Below are 14,985 nucleotides of genomic sequence, written 5' to 3' on the forward strand. Positions count from 1 at the left end.
AGAAATGAAAGCCTCCAGGATGCAAGCCATCTGTCCTTACATGACATTCATACATCTTTTTATGTCCTTTTGCCTGAATCAAAATTTTTAATATTGTTGGCATTTGGGTAATAGTCTAAAGAAATACAAACAAGCATATGTCTTTTATAAATATGTGAAAATAGTCTTTAATTAACACTACTGAGGTCTTCAGCCAATGTGATCTTTTAATATATATATATATATAAAATTCTAAAAGTATAAGAGGGTAATGTTAAGAATTAATACCTCCTTAATAGAATACATATTTGGCTATTTTTCACCAATTATCTAAACAATAGGTTCCAAATAAAGAGATATCCCCAACACATTTAGGATCATTAATTTAATCTAGAAAGTTAAATTTTAAGAATTTAAAGTTATATAACATATTCTAAACCATATTTCATGTTTCATGGGGTCTATTATTTTTATGTTACTTTTTAATCCCCAAATTTGTTATAATGCTTGAGACATAGTATGTATTGAAGACCATTCACTAAATTAAATTTTACATAGAATCAGGTCATTATCCTACTGTCACTACAACTTCCCATAGACATAAAAAGGCTTTCAATAAATTCAAGCAGTACATGATAACCCTAAATGGAAGGTTACAAACACGTAACAATTTTAGGGCCGTGAGAGACCTAAGAACACTCTGTCCTTTACACCACTCAACAAATGCCAGCAAGGAACTCCAATGAGGCTAAGTGATAGGTTTGGGGAACATAAATCATTTGCTTGAGATCACACCTGACATGATACCCTGAATAATAGTTAAATGACTGTTTAATGTCATCACTGTAGATCAAGGGAAAAAATCAGTTTTGACCAAACACTGATTGGGTATTTGGACTTTCCCTGGTATGTTTCCACCAGAGAAAAAGCAGAGATGAAGAGTAGTGGGAAACTGCATTTGTTTAGAGACTATCATGGCTGAGGTACTATATCAGGTCTTTTAAAACACATTTGGTCTTCACAACAATGTATATGAAGAGAGCATGGTCAGCAATAGAAGCTCAAGAATACTGAGCAGCAGGCCCTCAGATAGGAAGACAAATTTACATTTAAATAAAACTTTCTTATTCTACAAAATGACTGCTGTGGTCTGAATGTTTGTGTGCGCCCCCCCCAAACCATATGTTGAAATCCTAACCCTGAAAGGTGATGGTATTCGGAGGTAGTCATTTTGGAAGGAGTTTAAGTCATGAGAAGGGAACGAGCCTGCATGAGACGCAACAAGAAGTCTGCAGTCTGGAAGACGCCCCTCACCCAACCATGCTGGCACCTTGATCTCAGACTTCCAGCCTCCAGAACTGTGAGAAATAAATGTTTGTTGTTTAAGCCCCTTGGTTGATGGTATTTTTGTTACATGAACTTGAACTAAGATGGGGGAATCAAGAAATAAGCCTTAGAGGGGAGCCTGAAATATCTTGCTTAAAATTCTTCAGTGCATTTTTCTTGAGCACCAGATGCAACTTCATACTCTGCAGTGTGGCATTCAAAATCTTTCACGGGGCTCCTGACTGGCTCAGCCGGTTAAGCGTCTGCCTTCAGCTCAGGTCATGGTCCCAGCATCCTGGGATATAGTCTTAAATTGGGCTTCCTGCTCAGCTAGGGGTCTGCTTCTGCCTCTCCCTCTGCTGCTTTCCCCTGCTCATGTGCTCTCTCAAATAAATGAAGTAAAAAAAAAAAAACTTTAAAAAACCTTAAAATCTTTCAAAATCTATCCTAAGGTACCTATGTATCTTACCCTCCCACCTAAATCTGAGTATTTGACAAACATTCTCCCCTGAATTTTTGTACTCCCCATGCCTGTATTTATTATCTTCCCTCTGCCAGGAAAAACCCTCCATACCACGATGAGGGAATTCAACTTACGTTTCCAGAATCCACTCACTTATATTAACCCCCATTGGTGTAATTAACCTCCTCTGGAAAGGCCCAGGTAAGAGCAGGTGATAAAAGCCGGAGGGGCCGTTCTGTATGTTGGGTGCTATAAGTCTGTCCTCAAACATTCTGGGTGAGATACTGTTCCCATTTGAAAGTTTAGAAACTAAGGTTCAAAGGGGTTGTGACAGACCTGGAACCCAGCCCAGAATAACTAGATTCTAAAAGCTTGTATTCTTTTCACTACAGCTTTCCAGGGAATCCATCTTTCCTTTAACTAGGAAAGCACTTATCTTTTGTATTCCAATTATCTTTATCTTTTGGTACTCTGTGAGTTCCTTGAAGGCGGAGGCTGTCTTTTTCACTTTTTTTGCTCGTATGACTGGCAAAGAGAGTAAGAACTTAATATACGTTGGTTGAAACTGAATGGAGATGGCTTATAAAATAGCTCTAGTGCTCCGGGAATTCCATATTAGATGTTTTAAAGCCATGCCCAACCGATTTCCCCCAAAGTGAGAATTCCAAGGTTCCCCATCAGCCCTGTCCACTCCAATGTCAGGCAAAGCACATGACTATGAAGCAGGTAGGGTAGCCTCCTGATTTTCAAAGAAGGTGCCATCAGCCTAAAGATATGAACTCGTTCAGGACAGTGAGAAGTCATCATGGGTGCAGAAAAAGGCGGAGTTCTTGAATGGTAAATATCTTGTCCTGCTTTCTGGCAAGAACCCATGGCCTTGGTGAAGAGTGAAGTAGGCTTTTCCATCTGATTCAGAGGAGTTGTTCCATTAATATTTATTGAGTGACCGATTACGACAGTGAACAAAACACACCAGGTCTTCATTTGTGGAATTTGTATTCTAGTGGTAAGAAACAAAGATACAGTGCCTTGGAGAAAATAAAGCAGAGTGAAGGGATAGTGAGTGTCAGGGATGTGAGTGGGGCAAACTGTGAGAGACCTGGATGAAGTGGAAAGGAAAAGCACACAGACCAGTGAGACTGTGGTGAGCAAGGGGGTCCCCGGTAGGAAATCAAGTTAGAGAGCTAACGGAAGATAGCTTACTGGGGCCAGGTCCAACAGGCCAGTCATAAGACTTTGGAAGTTGTGAGTGATGGGGATTCAGTCATTTTGGCCAGTGGAGGAAAATGAATTGACTGCATCTTTAAAAGTACAAACGGCGTCCTTGAGAGCAGTGATGACAGTGCAGAAAGGAAGGTGATCAGAGTCCAGTGAGTAATAGGGGCAGACTGGTTATTGGGGAGCTTGCTGAGGGGTCATATTCTGGACTATTTGTAAAGTCTAGCCAACAAGATTCACTGTGTATTGGAAATATGAGAACAGAGGGGGCCAGGGATGGCTCCATGGTTTTCAGCTTGAGCAGCAGGGTGAACAGATGCACCATTTAGTGAGGTGGGGAACGCTGGGAAAGAGCTTAAGTGTATTCGAGAAATCCAGAGTTCTCTACGGAATACTTGGTAAATTAAGTTAGGTAATCTAAGTGACTGCAAAATAATCCAGAGGTCTGTAAATACGAAAAAGATGGATCATTGACAACTGCTCACACTGTGCACATGCTGGTTCATTATACTATGCTTTTGCATTTTAAAATTTTGCTATGATAAATATAGTTAGACATATCAAGTATGAGAGGCTCATTAGACTTCACGTGGAGATGTCATGTGGATAGATACGTGAACCTGCGTTCAGCAAAGAACTCGGCTGAAAACATGTGGGAGGTATCAGCATATTTAAAGCCAAGGGATGGAGTGAATAAAGATAGAGAATAGGTCCAGTACTAAAAAACTGAACTCTCCAACATTTAGAGATGAGAAGAATCTAGAAGGGCATTTTTGCATATCAAATTTACATAAATGCATATCAATTTACTAAAACATACATAACTTTGAATCAGCCATTCCACTGTAAGAATGTATAAGGGAGAAGCAGACTGGAATACACAGACCATGACACAGGTTTACCATAATGCTCACTAGGAAAACAAAGGGGGCCGGGGGCAGTGGCAAGGTCATCTAATCTGTAAGTCGGACAATAATGGCCTAGCTGAAAAATTACACTACATTCAATAGTGTGCAACAATTTAAAGTGATGTAGGTCTACTTTAGTGACCTGTAAATTCTCCCATTGAGAAAAGCTGATCAAATAAAGCATTACAGTTTTATACCTACCTGTTACACTGTAAATAATGTATTTTGCACTTTCCTTACTACCAATAACCTAAAGTAGTGAATGTTACTATCTTTGGTGGTAAAATTATGTACTTTTCTCCCCTATTACGCTTACTGGTATCTGTTTTGTAGTTTTTCTCAATAGGTGTTATAAAAATATATGTTTAAAATTTTTTGTAAAGATTTTATTTATTTGAGAGAGAGTGTGAGAGAGCACACAAGCAAGGAGAGGAGCAGAGGCAGAGGGAGAAGCAGGTTCCCCGCGGAGCAAGGAGCCGACGGGGGTCGATCCCAGGACCCCAGGATCATGACCTGAGCCGAAGGCAGACGCTTAACAACTGAGCCACCAGGACGCCCCACAAGTTTACATTTTTAATAAGGTTCATTCAGTAATATGAAATACAAAGGACCTCCAATAGGAAACTGATTTGAATCGGTCAAAAATTATATTGATACCAATAATATCTGACTGAAATAACTATTATTGTTTTAAAATAAATACATCATAACTTTTAATAGTATATTAAATATTTTATTTAAATTAAGAAATATAACATTTGTTGCACTGTTTCAATAAAATTTCAAATTACTTACAAATAATAATAATAATAATTCCTTGGGTACCATATTTCAAGTATTGCAAAGATGTCATGAAAACATATTTTTCAAAATGAAAGACTATTCTAAAATTTGGTATATAAATCCAGACATAATACATATTATACATATTGAGTTTAAATAATCTAAAGATAAAAATCATTTTAAATAGAGCAATTTATCTCTCTGTAACGGAAGTTACAACACATGCCATCTTGACATGGACTCGATGGATTACATCTAGGAAAATCACTCTTTGTGAATACGATTTATTCTGGAGTACAGTTCACATAAAAACACTCTCTTTAAAACATGCTCTGTTGTAGAAAAAAAATAAATGTGGGCCAAGTACTTTTAAAACTGTAAGTTTCTTTTAATTATATTCATCTAATTTTAAGTTACTTCTCCTAATTTACCTAATGACATCATTAACAAGGTCTTATTCATGAGCTTGCCCTTAACCTTAAAAAATAAATTTGTTTACATTTCACACTTCAAAGAATTTTAGCCTTCAATTTAAAAGACATATTTTTTTTTACAAGTCCAATTGTAACAATTCTGCTTCTTTCTTGCAATGCTTTTACTAGATAAAAACTATTAAAATTTTGACCTCAGAAAATCCACTTAGATCAATGCTTTTAATGACTCTAAAAGCTTCTGAATGTATTTGATTAATACTTGAGTCAAAATTCTCGATTTCTACAGGGATATTATATAAATGTCTCTTCTTTAAACTATTTATTTCATCTTGGTTTTAAAAGTCATTAAATACTACACCTCTAAAAGAATTTTTTCTTTCTTGGTCTTGGTCCATTCAGTATCTTATCTATCTCAAAAGTTAAAATTATTGTTTTTCTATATCTAATAATCTGTTTAATCATAAATTTTAAGGGATAAAAATAAAATGTAGTTTAATATTTTATCATGACCACCTGTTACAATGAGGCTTTCCTCACTAGAAAAGCTAGCTTTAAACCAAATATAGATTTTCCTCCTGCAACTCATGCTTGTCTATTGAATCAGTTACCCAATCTTGTTGCAGGATTTTAAACTTTCTCTTAAGAGTTCTTCGAAAAGCTTTTAAATCTGCAACACGGCTCTGATCCTCCCCAATGATTACATGAGACACTCCCTGAGCTAAACGAGAAACTACTTTGGCTCCATGAAATCGAAGCTCCAGAGCTGTAACAGCTAATCTCGTTCCCTCGATTTTGGTACTCAAGTCATTAATAACAGCATACAAGTCCAAATAAACAATGTGGTGTCGAAACATACTGAGAGGGGAACGGTCCCAGGAATACCGATACTCTAAATTAGCAATCACAGAAGCCATTTCTCCAGGAGTTTGTGCGCTGGAATTTTTAATCCCTGAGAACACTTCCTTCAGTAGGTTCAAATCTGTATCAACAAAATAACTGTCACCATAACAGTCATATTCACGGGCAAAATGTTCCTTTGTTGATGGGCACATATGAATCATAAAGCGAGGCTGCCACGGCACGCAGCTTTTGGTCTTAAAACACTCCAACAGCCACTCGGGCTTGACAACATCATGTTTATTCGAAGAAATTATGTTTTTCACTCTAATGTTCTCAGACCCTGCAATCACGCAGTATGTGTCTGGGCCTGGATTTTGTACTATATAACCACCAAATTCTGCAATTCTGTTCTCCAGATCAGGCTTCGGATGGCTGTCTGTTCCGCTCATGACACAGAACTCCACATCTTCAAATATATTAGAAATTTTGTTTACATTGGAAAGGTTGGGTGCTTTTAAGTGCTCGATAATTCCAATAACTTTCTTCACCTTCGGGGCAGCCTTCCTCTTCTTCTCCCGTGGTTCTTCATCACCACCAACGTAAAGGTGTTTGGACGCAAGCTTTCCCGATGCTTTCCCACGAAGCTGTTCTAAGTCATCCAGGGTGGTGCATTCGTGCCACTCTTTGTCTTCTCTTATCTTCTCGATTCGTGGAAAACGCAGTGTGCAGCCAGTTTTATACATATCGCTGGGGACGATCTCTGTGGCCTTAACTTGAACAATGACAGAATGACAAGGCTCGATGTACACCTCAGGCTTCTCTGTTCCACACAAAATGCTGCTTGGTGGAGCTTTTCTATGAAAAGGCTTCCAATGTTGGGCCAATTTCAAACCCAGATCGTACAGCTCTTTCATGGTATAACCCGAACCGACACGACACAGAGTATGAAACGCTGACGGTTTTTCACCAGGAGGAGGCTTCTCTGCTACAGCACACAAAAAATGAGACATCATCCCACCTCGAGAACCTTTACCCCAGTAGCCCCCGACAATTAAGATGTCCAGCTCATCCATCAGCCCATCCACGTACTCTGGTTTAATTTTCAACCATCCTTCGCCTCTTTTGTCTGGCTTGTAAATAGACAGAGGCTGTTTTATCATGATTCCCTCTTCCCTTTTATCTATGGCTTCATTCAAAGCGTCGATCACTTCTTTCTGAGTATGAGCTTGTGTTTTTTGCACCATTTCTATTCTACCTGGTACTGGTGTAAAAACACTAGTAAGAATTTCATACCTCTTTTTCAGGATCTCATGTCCCAGCTTTTTATTATTAACCATCAGTACATCAAACACACAATAACAAGTTTGCAGATCAGAATCCTCCACCATTCTTTTGATATCAAACTTATTCCCCTTTTGCATAAAAGTCTGTGTGTTAGGATTGAAGGCCATCATCTCTCCATCCAGGATACAGATCTGTACGTCCGTTTTAAATGCACTGTGAATGAACGGTGTGAGAGAACCTTCCCGGGGAGAATTGCCGAACTGATCCGTATAGTTAAAACCATTTCGGGAGAAGTACTGATACGCATCCCCCTGTTTGTGCATCTGCATACGCTCACCGTCTAGCTTGGTTTCAATGTAGAAACTCTGGTGTTTCATGGCCTTCTCGATTTGCTCAGTATCTGCCATAGCAGCCAGCATTGGTTTGAAGGCAGAGAATAAAGTGATGGAAATGTCACTGAGTCCTATGGAAGGATCATGCAGTTGCCTACAGACTTTCTCCAGATCTGTGGTGACATTATGCAACTCGACAGCATCATTATGGAAAACAGAAAATACAGACTGCTCACTGAAACCAAGTTTTAAGTCCTTTACAATCATCCGTATAAGCCACTTTTGTTCCAGCGCTGAACTCTGACTTATTAGCTGAAGAAGACTCTTCTTTATTAGGTCCTTTCTTCTGGCAGAATTATTGCTGGCAATTGAGTCTAAAATGTCATTTACCTGCTGTATGGTTAAACTTCCTTTCTGCAAGCACCTTGGTTTCAACACAAAATATGCAATTGTTGCAAAGTCTCCGGCATCTCCACGAGGCCCGGTGGGCGTTCTATAATTTAAAAGTTTAAGGGCGTCTTTTCCGTCTTTAGGTAAATTAAGCAATTCGATATAAAGTTTAGCAAGCATAGTTTCTTTGATTCCGTAGGCCATTCTCTCTCTTTCTAGCTGAGGAAGAATAAGTCTCATTGCTGGATAAAAGGAGTCCCTGACATCCGTTTGGTTCTTATGAAGGGCATCGTGAAATCTTCTCCAAGAATCTAAAAATTCCCTGAAGTGTCTGATTTTTTCTGCACGTCCTCTACTTCTCTGTATTCGTTCTAAAGTTGAACACAAGTCTGCAAAAGGAACGTGAGATGCAACAGTTTGCGAAGTCTGTGAGGCAGCCATGGAGGTGGTGGTCAATCCTCTGGTTTAACTAATAAGGCAAAAAGAGAATAACTTTCAATAAGGGACAAAATTCAACTAAATAGTTCACGTAAAGCCCTTAAAGAGAGTGCCTCGTTCGTGGTCAATGTTTGCTAAATGAAAATGAATTAGTGCTAGAAATTATGTCTCTTTTCAATCTCTACATTTAAACTTCAATCCCATTTAGTATTTATTATCAAAAGTATCACCAGCCCTTCTTGCTACATTTACAATACTGAAATTGACCACTCTGTCTTTCTCCCTAAATTCTAACTTCAGTTGAATTAATGATTCCATTCCTTATTTAGCTCATCGTGCAAAGGAATAACAACAGAAAAACAAGGCTCAATTCATTTCTTTTCTGGGCTTCTGACTTACATTTCTCCTCCTTTTCTGTCAGAGTACCATACAGCATCAGAAACAGACGTTTTTAACAAATCACTGAATTGAAACTCGGCTTTGCAGGAAGTTTGAACTCTTACATAGGTAGGAGTTCACCAAAAAAAAAAAAAAAAAAAGGTAAACAAAGCCCACGTCTGCGTTTACTTTCACTTCACTGCTAGCTATGCCAAATCACTCGTGTTCAAAACCCCACTCAAAATACCCTCCCCAGGAAATCCTTACTTGACCTACCTCTTTTAACTCTATTTTATCATAGTTACTTAATAGCTTTATAAACTTAAACTCATTAGTACACTTGTTTGTTCATATTCACATGCCATTTGCCCCCAACAATTCACTGACTGTATGTGCCAGGCACCATACTATGGGCAAACACAGTATGTTTCTGCCTTAAGAGAGCATACGTTCTGTAAAGAGAAAGGGGATATAATGGGAACTAATTATAAAATGCTGTGTTTTAACAAAAGTAAAATATCATGAGGCAGAACTTTTCACTGAAGCATCTTCTAAAGTCAGAGAGGAAATAACAGGTACCTTGCTGGGTTAGGGTCTAGACTGTTTCCTAAAGTGGTCCCAAGTGTGAAACTTCTTTGAAGTCTTAAATATTCATGCAAATTTTTTAGAGGGGGTAGGGGTAGAGGGAGTGGGAGAGAGAGAGAATCTTAAACAGGCTCCATGCCCAGTGCAGAGCCCGACACGGGGCTCCATCTCACACCCTGAGATCATGACCTGAGCCAAAATCAGGAGTCAGATGCTTAACCAACTGAGCCACCCAGGCGCCCCAGCAAATTCTATTAGAATCTATAAGATATCAGAGCTATTATATGATTTAAACTACGTAACATTAAAATCAACTAACTTTTCCAAAAAAGACTTCGAGTAAAAATGTGCATTCCAGGAATATAAACCGTGTCCGATCTTGTTAAAGTTTTCTTTAACGGATTTAAACCAGGAGGTTTCAGACACCTCCTGGCACATCCCTGTGTCGCCTAGAGAGCAGGGAGATCCACTGTAGCCTCAGAGACCATGAGATTGCCCACGGCAGCAAACAGGACAGCCACACACTACGAGCACAAGGCCGCACTACCGGACAGCTGGCACAAGAAATCCAACTGCTGGTCATGGTACCACGGTTTCCACACTGCCAGTCTCCGGAGGCCAGGAGCGCCTGGGCATGTAGTAGGTTTGTTTGTGGAATGAATTACTGAGCACCTAGAGTTGAGTTCCTGGAGAAACACACTAGGAAAGGCCAGGGGCTGGTCATACACCACCCCCACTCCCCGCCACAGTGAGCCTCGCGGGATTCAGTTCCGTCAAAAACATTTAGCAGCTATGACTGCACTGGGAAAGTTTCGCAACAGCCACTTGGTGGCCTTTCGGGAAAAAGGCCACACTTCTCAGTCTAATGCCTGACAAAGGAAACTCAACTTCCATGGAGTCAGTTAGACCAAGAGACAAACCCATGAGAGAGCACTTTCCTGAGACTTTTCTCTTTGAATACAGTAACTGCTTCCTCTGTCTCATTTGCATAACTGACTGAACCACCTGGTTATACACGTTCACTGTTTACCTCTCAAAACATGCTCTCTCTCAAGTCAGTACATTATGGTATATACTGTTATGTTTACAAATCACATACAGTATGTACATAAAACAAAGAATGTTAAGAAATACTTCTTGGAATGTTCAAGATGGGTATACAGTTTCTGATCTATCTGAATGTTCCACTTGGTCTCAGTTTCCCTCAGCAAGTTCCAGGCAAAGACTCAAATTACTTTATAACAACACTGAAATCTAGGTTGCACATGTATGCCAAAACTGCTATAAATATAACAAGGGTTCCAAAATTAGTATAAAATGAATAGACTGAAAATTTTTGCTCATTAAAATTGTACAGGAAAATCGCCTCTCGGCCTTTTGGCTAAGATCAACTGTCAAACTGTACAAGAAAATAAAAATAAATTAAAATTGTATAAAAAAGGTCAAATATTAGGATTTCCTTTAAACATCAAACATAAAGGGATTTCCTTTTAAACATTCTGTAATTTTATTTTCTGGATTCTGAGCTTGTTAGCTGATGTTTTTGATTTGTGAAAAAACAAAACAGTTTGTGGTTAGGGTTCAGGCTCTAGAGTCCAATAAATATGAGTTCAACTGTGGACTCAACACTTAATAGCTGTGTGACATGGGGCAACCACATAATTTCTCTAAGAGTCAGTTTCCAGAAGTCTAAAATGGGGCTAATAACTGTAGAAGGTAAGATGAGGATGACCTCAGATATTTACACAAGGTGCTTAACACAATACTTGGCAGTTAGCAAATCCTTGGTTAATTTAGTACCATAATGCTTGTTGATGCAAGTAATATTTAAAATATAAGTATTACAAAATATTAAGGAAATAGAGGAGGGGTACGCTTTACTCTTTGGTAAAAATAAGCAAAACACTCAAGAGAATGAATACAATTAGCATAGAGTAATGACTCATCGTCTATTCAGCTGCTGCCTATATTGTCCTAAAGTGACACAACAAAACGTCCTAGCAAGGTGAATATGATGATTCCGTGAATATGATGATTCAGAGGTATTTTATTGGAGAGAAAGTGACTGGGACAACTTAAGTTTCCTCCCTGCACCCCCTGACGAGATGATGCGCTTCCCTAAGAGACGAAGGGTTTACAGTAGCCTCCCTCCCGCAGCACTTGTGACAATCAGGGAGAATCTCAGCAGAAAGGAATTTGCGTAAGGAAAAGGCCAGAAGGCGGTGGGAGCCGGGAGGCTGACCAAAGACGAAACAGAAGAAGAGAACTAAGGCTCCAGTATCTCTGTCCGACTCCACCGAAACACGCCTGCACCACCACCGGGGGGGTCCACACCACTCCTCCGCCCCCCACCCCCACCGCAAGGAAACCCGCCACGGATCCCGGGTGAATCCCCGCCGCGGGGGAAGATCCCGTTACCTCCTTGGGCCCGAGGGTCCCCACCGGCTTGGGGAGGAGGGGTCCCCGCAATCAGAACGTCTGTAACCACGCCATCACAGCAGCCAACAGTCTCTGGGAGGCAGACGCCAACGAACGGCAGCGCCCTCGCCCGAGTCCAGCAGCGGAGGTCTAGATCAAGAACCCCGCGCCCGAGGCCCGCCTTCTAACGCAGCGCCGCCGCCAAGGTGGCCCGTGCCCCGCCCCTGGGACGCCGGGAGGGGCGGAGGGACTGAAAGACGTTTTGTCCCGAAACACGAAAAACCGACTTTCAAGACCAGAAGCGTTCGCCGGACTGAGAAGACCAGGGATTCCGCCCCGGTCACGCTGGCCCGGCCTCCGCCTGCCCGGACTTGCCCTCAGGCTCGCCCCGTGGCCTCCGAGGCCCCTCCCCAGCCGCGCCGCCGCACAAACGTCCTACCAGAAGCGGAGCCGCAGGTGCGGTCACCAAACCGGAAGCCGCCGCCCGAGGACCTGTTCCGCCAGCTGCTCCGGGCGCATACGCAATCGCCACTGAAGGCCAGGGAGGCCCCGACATCATGAAGATGACGTGCGCGGCCGCAGTCGCAGCCCCAGGCCGTGATGGCATAGGGATGATGTGCGCAGGCGCAGTGACGCTCGCGATGGGCAGAGGCGCGCCTTGCAAGGCTGCGGAGGACTCCAGGGAGTCCTGGTAACAGTGTGACTAGAAACACAACTCCCGTTAGCCTCCCGAAGCAGCAGGTGCTCTTTGCAAGTGGTTGACCCATGAGAGTGGATTTCCTCTCTGAGCAAGAACCGAGAGTACTTTGTGTACTAGCTCCTTACTTGGACCATGAACCTAGTCCTCTCTCTGCTAGGCCTGCTCACTAGCAAGTGACAGAATCATAGAGTTCTGTTCTCTGTAAACAGGGGTACCAACACTCATCTCACTGGTTGGTTGTGAAAATGCCCAGGATTGAAAAGGGCATCTTCCCTCCCAAAACATCTGCTGTTTACTTTAAATGGAAAAATAGGCTCTTGCAAAATTGCCTAAGGCTGTCCTTCCCTGTTTGTTTCTCACAATGGTACAACTTTGACGTGAGTTCTTATCTCTTAATACAGAAATACATAATTCATAAAACACATAATATATCATTCTTAATACAGACATAAAGAGTTGCATGCCCAGAAATCAACTATGGACTGCTAAGCGTCCGTTCAAGGATTCAAAATAAAATTATTTGGCAAACCTTTATTCAGCACCAATACAGTAATTGTGCTAGGTATTCAAGATTGAGATGAAAACAAAATTAGTCCTTCTGTTCCAGGAGCTGTTGATTTCTACCAGTGTTTTGTTATGGTTTGTTTTCTTTCATGGAGAATTGAGAAATTATCCATGACGATGGGGGAAACAGCTTTTATAATTATTTCCTCTTAGCATAAAATACTGTTGTTTTAAGATGTGGTATTTTAAGAAAGTGGTATTTTGCTGCAACAGACTCTGAGAACATTTTAGAGCTGTTAAGCGCCCTTAGGAGCACTTAGTGTACAAAAATCTCATTTTACAAAACTGACACTTATTTAATTCACAGTATTAGTTTGTAGTAGAGCAAGACTTAGGGCTCCTTCTAGCCCAACAACATTCAATGAATTTCCTTGTATGTCTAATTCACCTAAGTTATCCAAATATTTCTCTGAAATTAGCTATGAAGTTTTAAAGTCACATGATACTCTTGTGATGGTAATTTCTCTACCTACTATTCAACTTAATTATCAATTTGTTTTGGAGTAACACCCAACAGTGTTAGTAAAGGACCCCCCACAGTTGCCCATCTTATGAAAGGCATTTGTCTGTGCACATTTGCACCTTGTTCAGCATCTACCGAGCTCCTACAATGTCAGAGTTTGTACTTTATATTTTTGATATGAGAAGAACCATGGATTATGAAACCAAACTCCAAATTAATTCAAATCTTCATCTCCAATTTACCAGAATATTTTAGCCTTTCTAATGCTTGGTTCAAAGATAATCAGAGGTTTTTCATTAAGTATCTTCTAGAATTGCTGTGATTATTAGTTTATTTATGTAAAGAGTCTACCTTAGTGCCTGGCATTTATTAGGCAACAAACAACAAGAAGCTATTATCAAGAGCTTATGACCTAGAGCTCTCCATCTGATGGAGGATACATGTTTGTCTGTTTGTTTGTAAATATGAAATATCCTTTGTATATGTATAAAATAGGGTACAGAGAATAGGGAGTGAATGAGGGAGGGGGACAGACATTTGTAGAAAAACAATTTAGTACAACCTGGTGCCCAGGGGGGTTGATAGTGATGATAATGAGGGGTGCCTGGGTGCCTCAGTCGGTTAAGCCTCCGACTCTTGATTTCAGCTCAGGTCATGATCTCAGGGTGGTGAGGTGGAGCCCTGAGTTAGGCTCCATGCTCTGCAGGGAGTCTGCTTGAGATTCTTTCTCTTTCCCTCTCCCTCTGCCCCTCGCCCCACTTGTGCTTTCTCTCAAAATAAATAAATAAAATCTTAAAAAAGAAAAAGACAGTGAATCTAACAAAACACCAGCTTCAAGGGCCCATTTGTGTGGCCACTTCCCAGCACCTGGGCTCTAGGAATGTTCCACTGGTCTTGTGCTTTTGTAAAATTTGCAAAAGTAAGATAATTTTGCCTTCTTTTTCTCTAAATCTCCCCAGGTTCAGGCCTCTGATAGAGGCAGGAGAGGGCAGGGTTGGGAGAAAACAGAAACAAAATGAGTTATGCACGCCTTTTAAGTACTTAGTGGAAACACACTCTAATACCCTCATAATTCTATTAGGCAGACACGCTTTCCTATGTAATTAATACTTATTTGTGTGCACGCTTAGAGCTGTGTCCCGAAGGGAAATCTGGTGCGTTACCAACACTCACCCTGGGGACCTCGGAGGAGGGGCGGAAGGCCTCCAGGGGCCCCCGGCGCAGAAACCACCCGGCAGCCTACAGCGAGCTCCAGCACGCTGGGGACCAGGCGCCAAGGTATCTTGTCCCTGCGGGCCACCGTCGCGGGGACCCCCCCCCCCTCCCCCGACTGCGGTTTGTGCGCATGCCCCGGAGGGCGTGTCGGGTTCCCACTTCGCGGAGGAAGGCGGAGAGGAGAGCAGGTGATGTGGGCGCCGGCGGGGAGATTTGCCGGCGACACCGAGCGTGGGCCGGAAGTGGAGGAACCGAGAGCGGCGCCGC

At 41.4% G+C, this 14,985-nt stretch overlaps 1 protein-coding gene across 2 annotated transcripts; it reads right to left on the reverse strand.

Annotated features, from left to right (window-relative positions):
• Positions 1-4,634: 4,634 nt before the first annotated feature.
• Positions 4,635-14,753, reverse strand: LIG4 (DNA ligase 4). 2 transcript variants are annotated; one of them, XM_073887422.1, is made up of 2 exons: positions 14,677-14,753; positions 4,635-8,426 (listed from the first exon to the last, which is right to left on the reverse strand). In XM_073887422.1, exon 2 carries the CDS (start codon positions 8,396-8,398, stop codon positions 5,663-5,665), a length of 2,736 nt encoding a protein of 911 aa, XP_073743523.1. In that variant the 5' UTR covers positions 8,399-8,426; positions 14,677-14,753; the 3' UTR covers positions 4,635-5,662. The 2 variants fall into 2 exon arrangements, with proteins under 2 accessions (XP_073743523.1, XP_025730399.1); XM_025874614.2 differs by lacking the exon at positions 14,677-14,753 and adding an exon at positions 11,777-12,206.
• Positions 14,754-14,985: the final 232 nt, after the last annotated feature.

Source organism: Callorhinus ursinus, unplaced genomic scaffold (assembly GCF_003265705.2).
Source record: "Callorhinus ursinus isolate GAN/ISIS: 27379988/994484 unplaced genomic scaffold, GSC_fseal_2.0 scaffold79, whole genome shotgun sequence".
Lineage (NCBI taxonomy): Eukaryota > Metazoa > Chordata > Mammalia > Carnivora > Otariidae > Callorhinus > Callorhinus ursinus.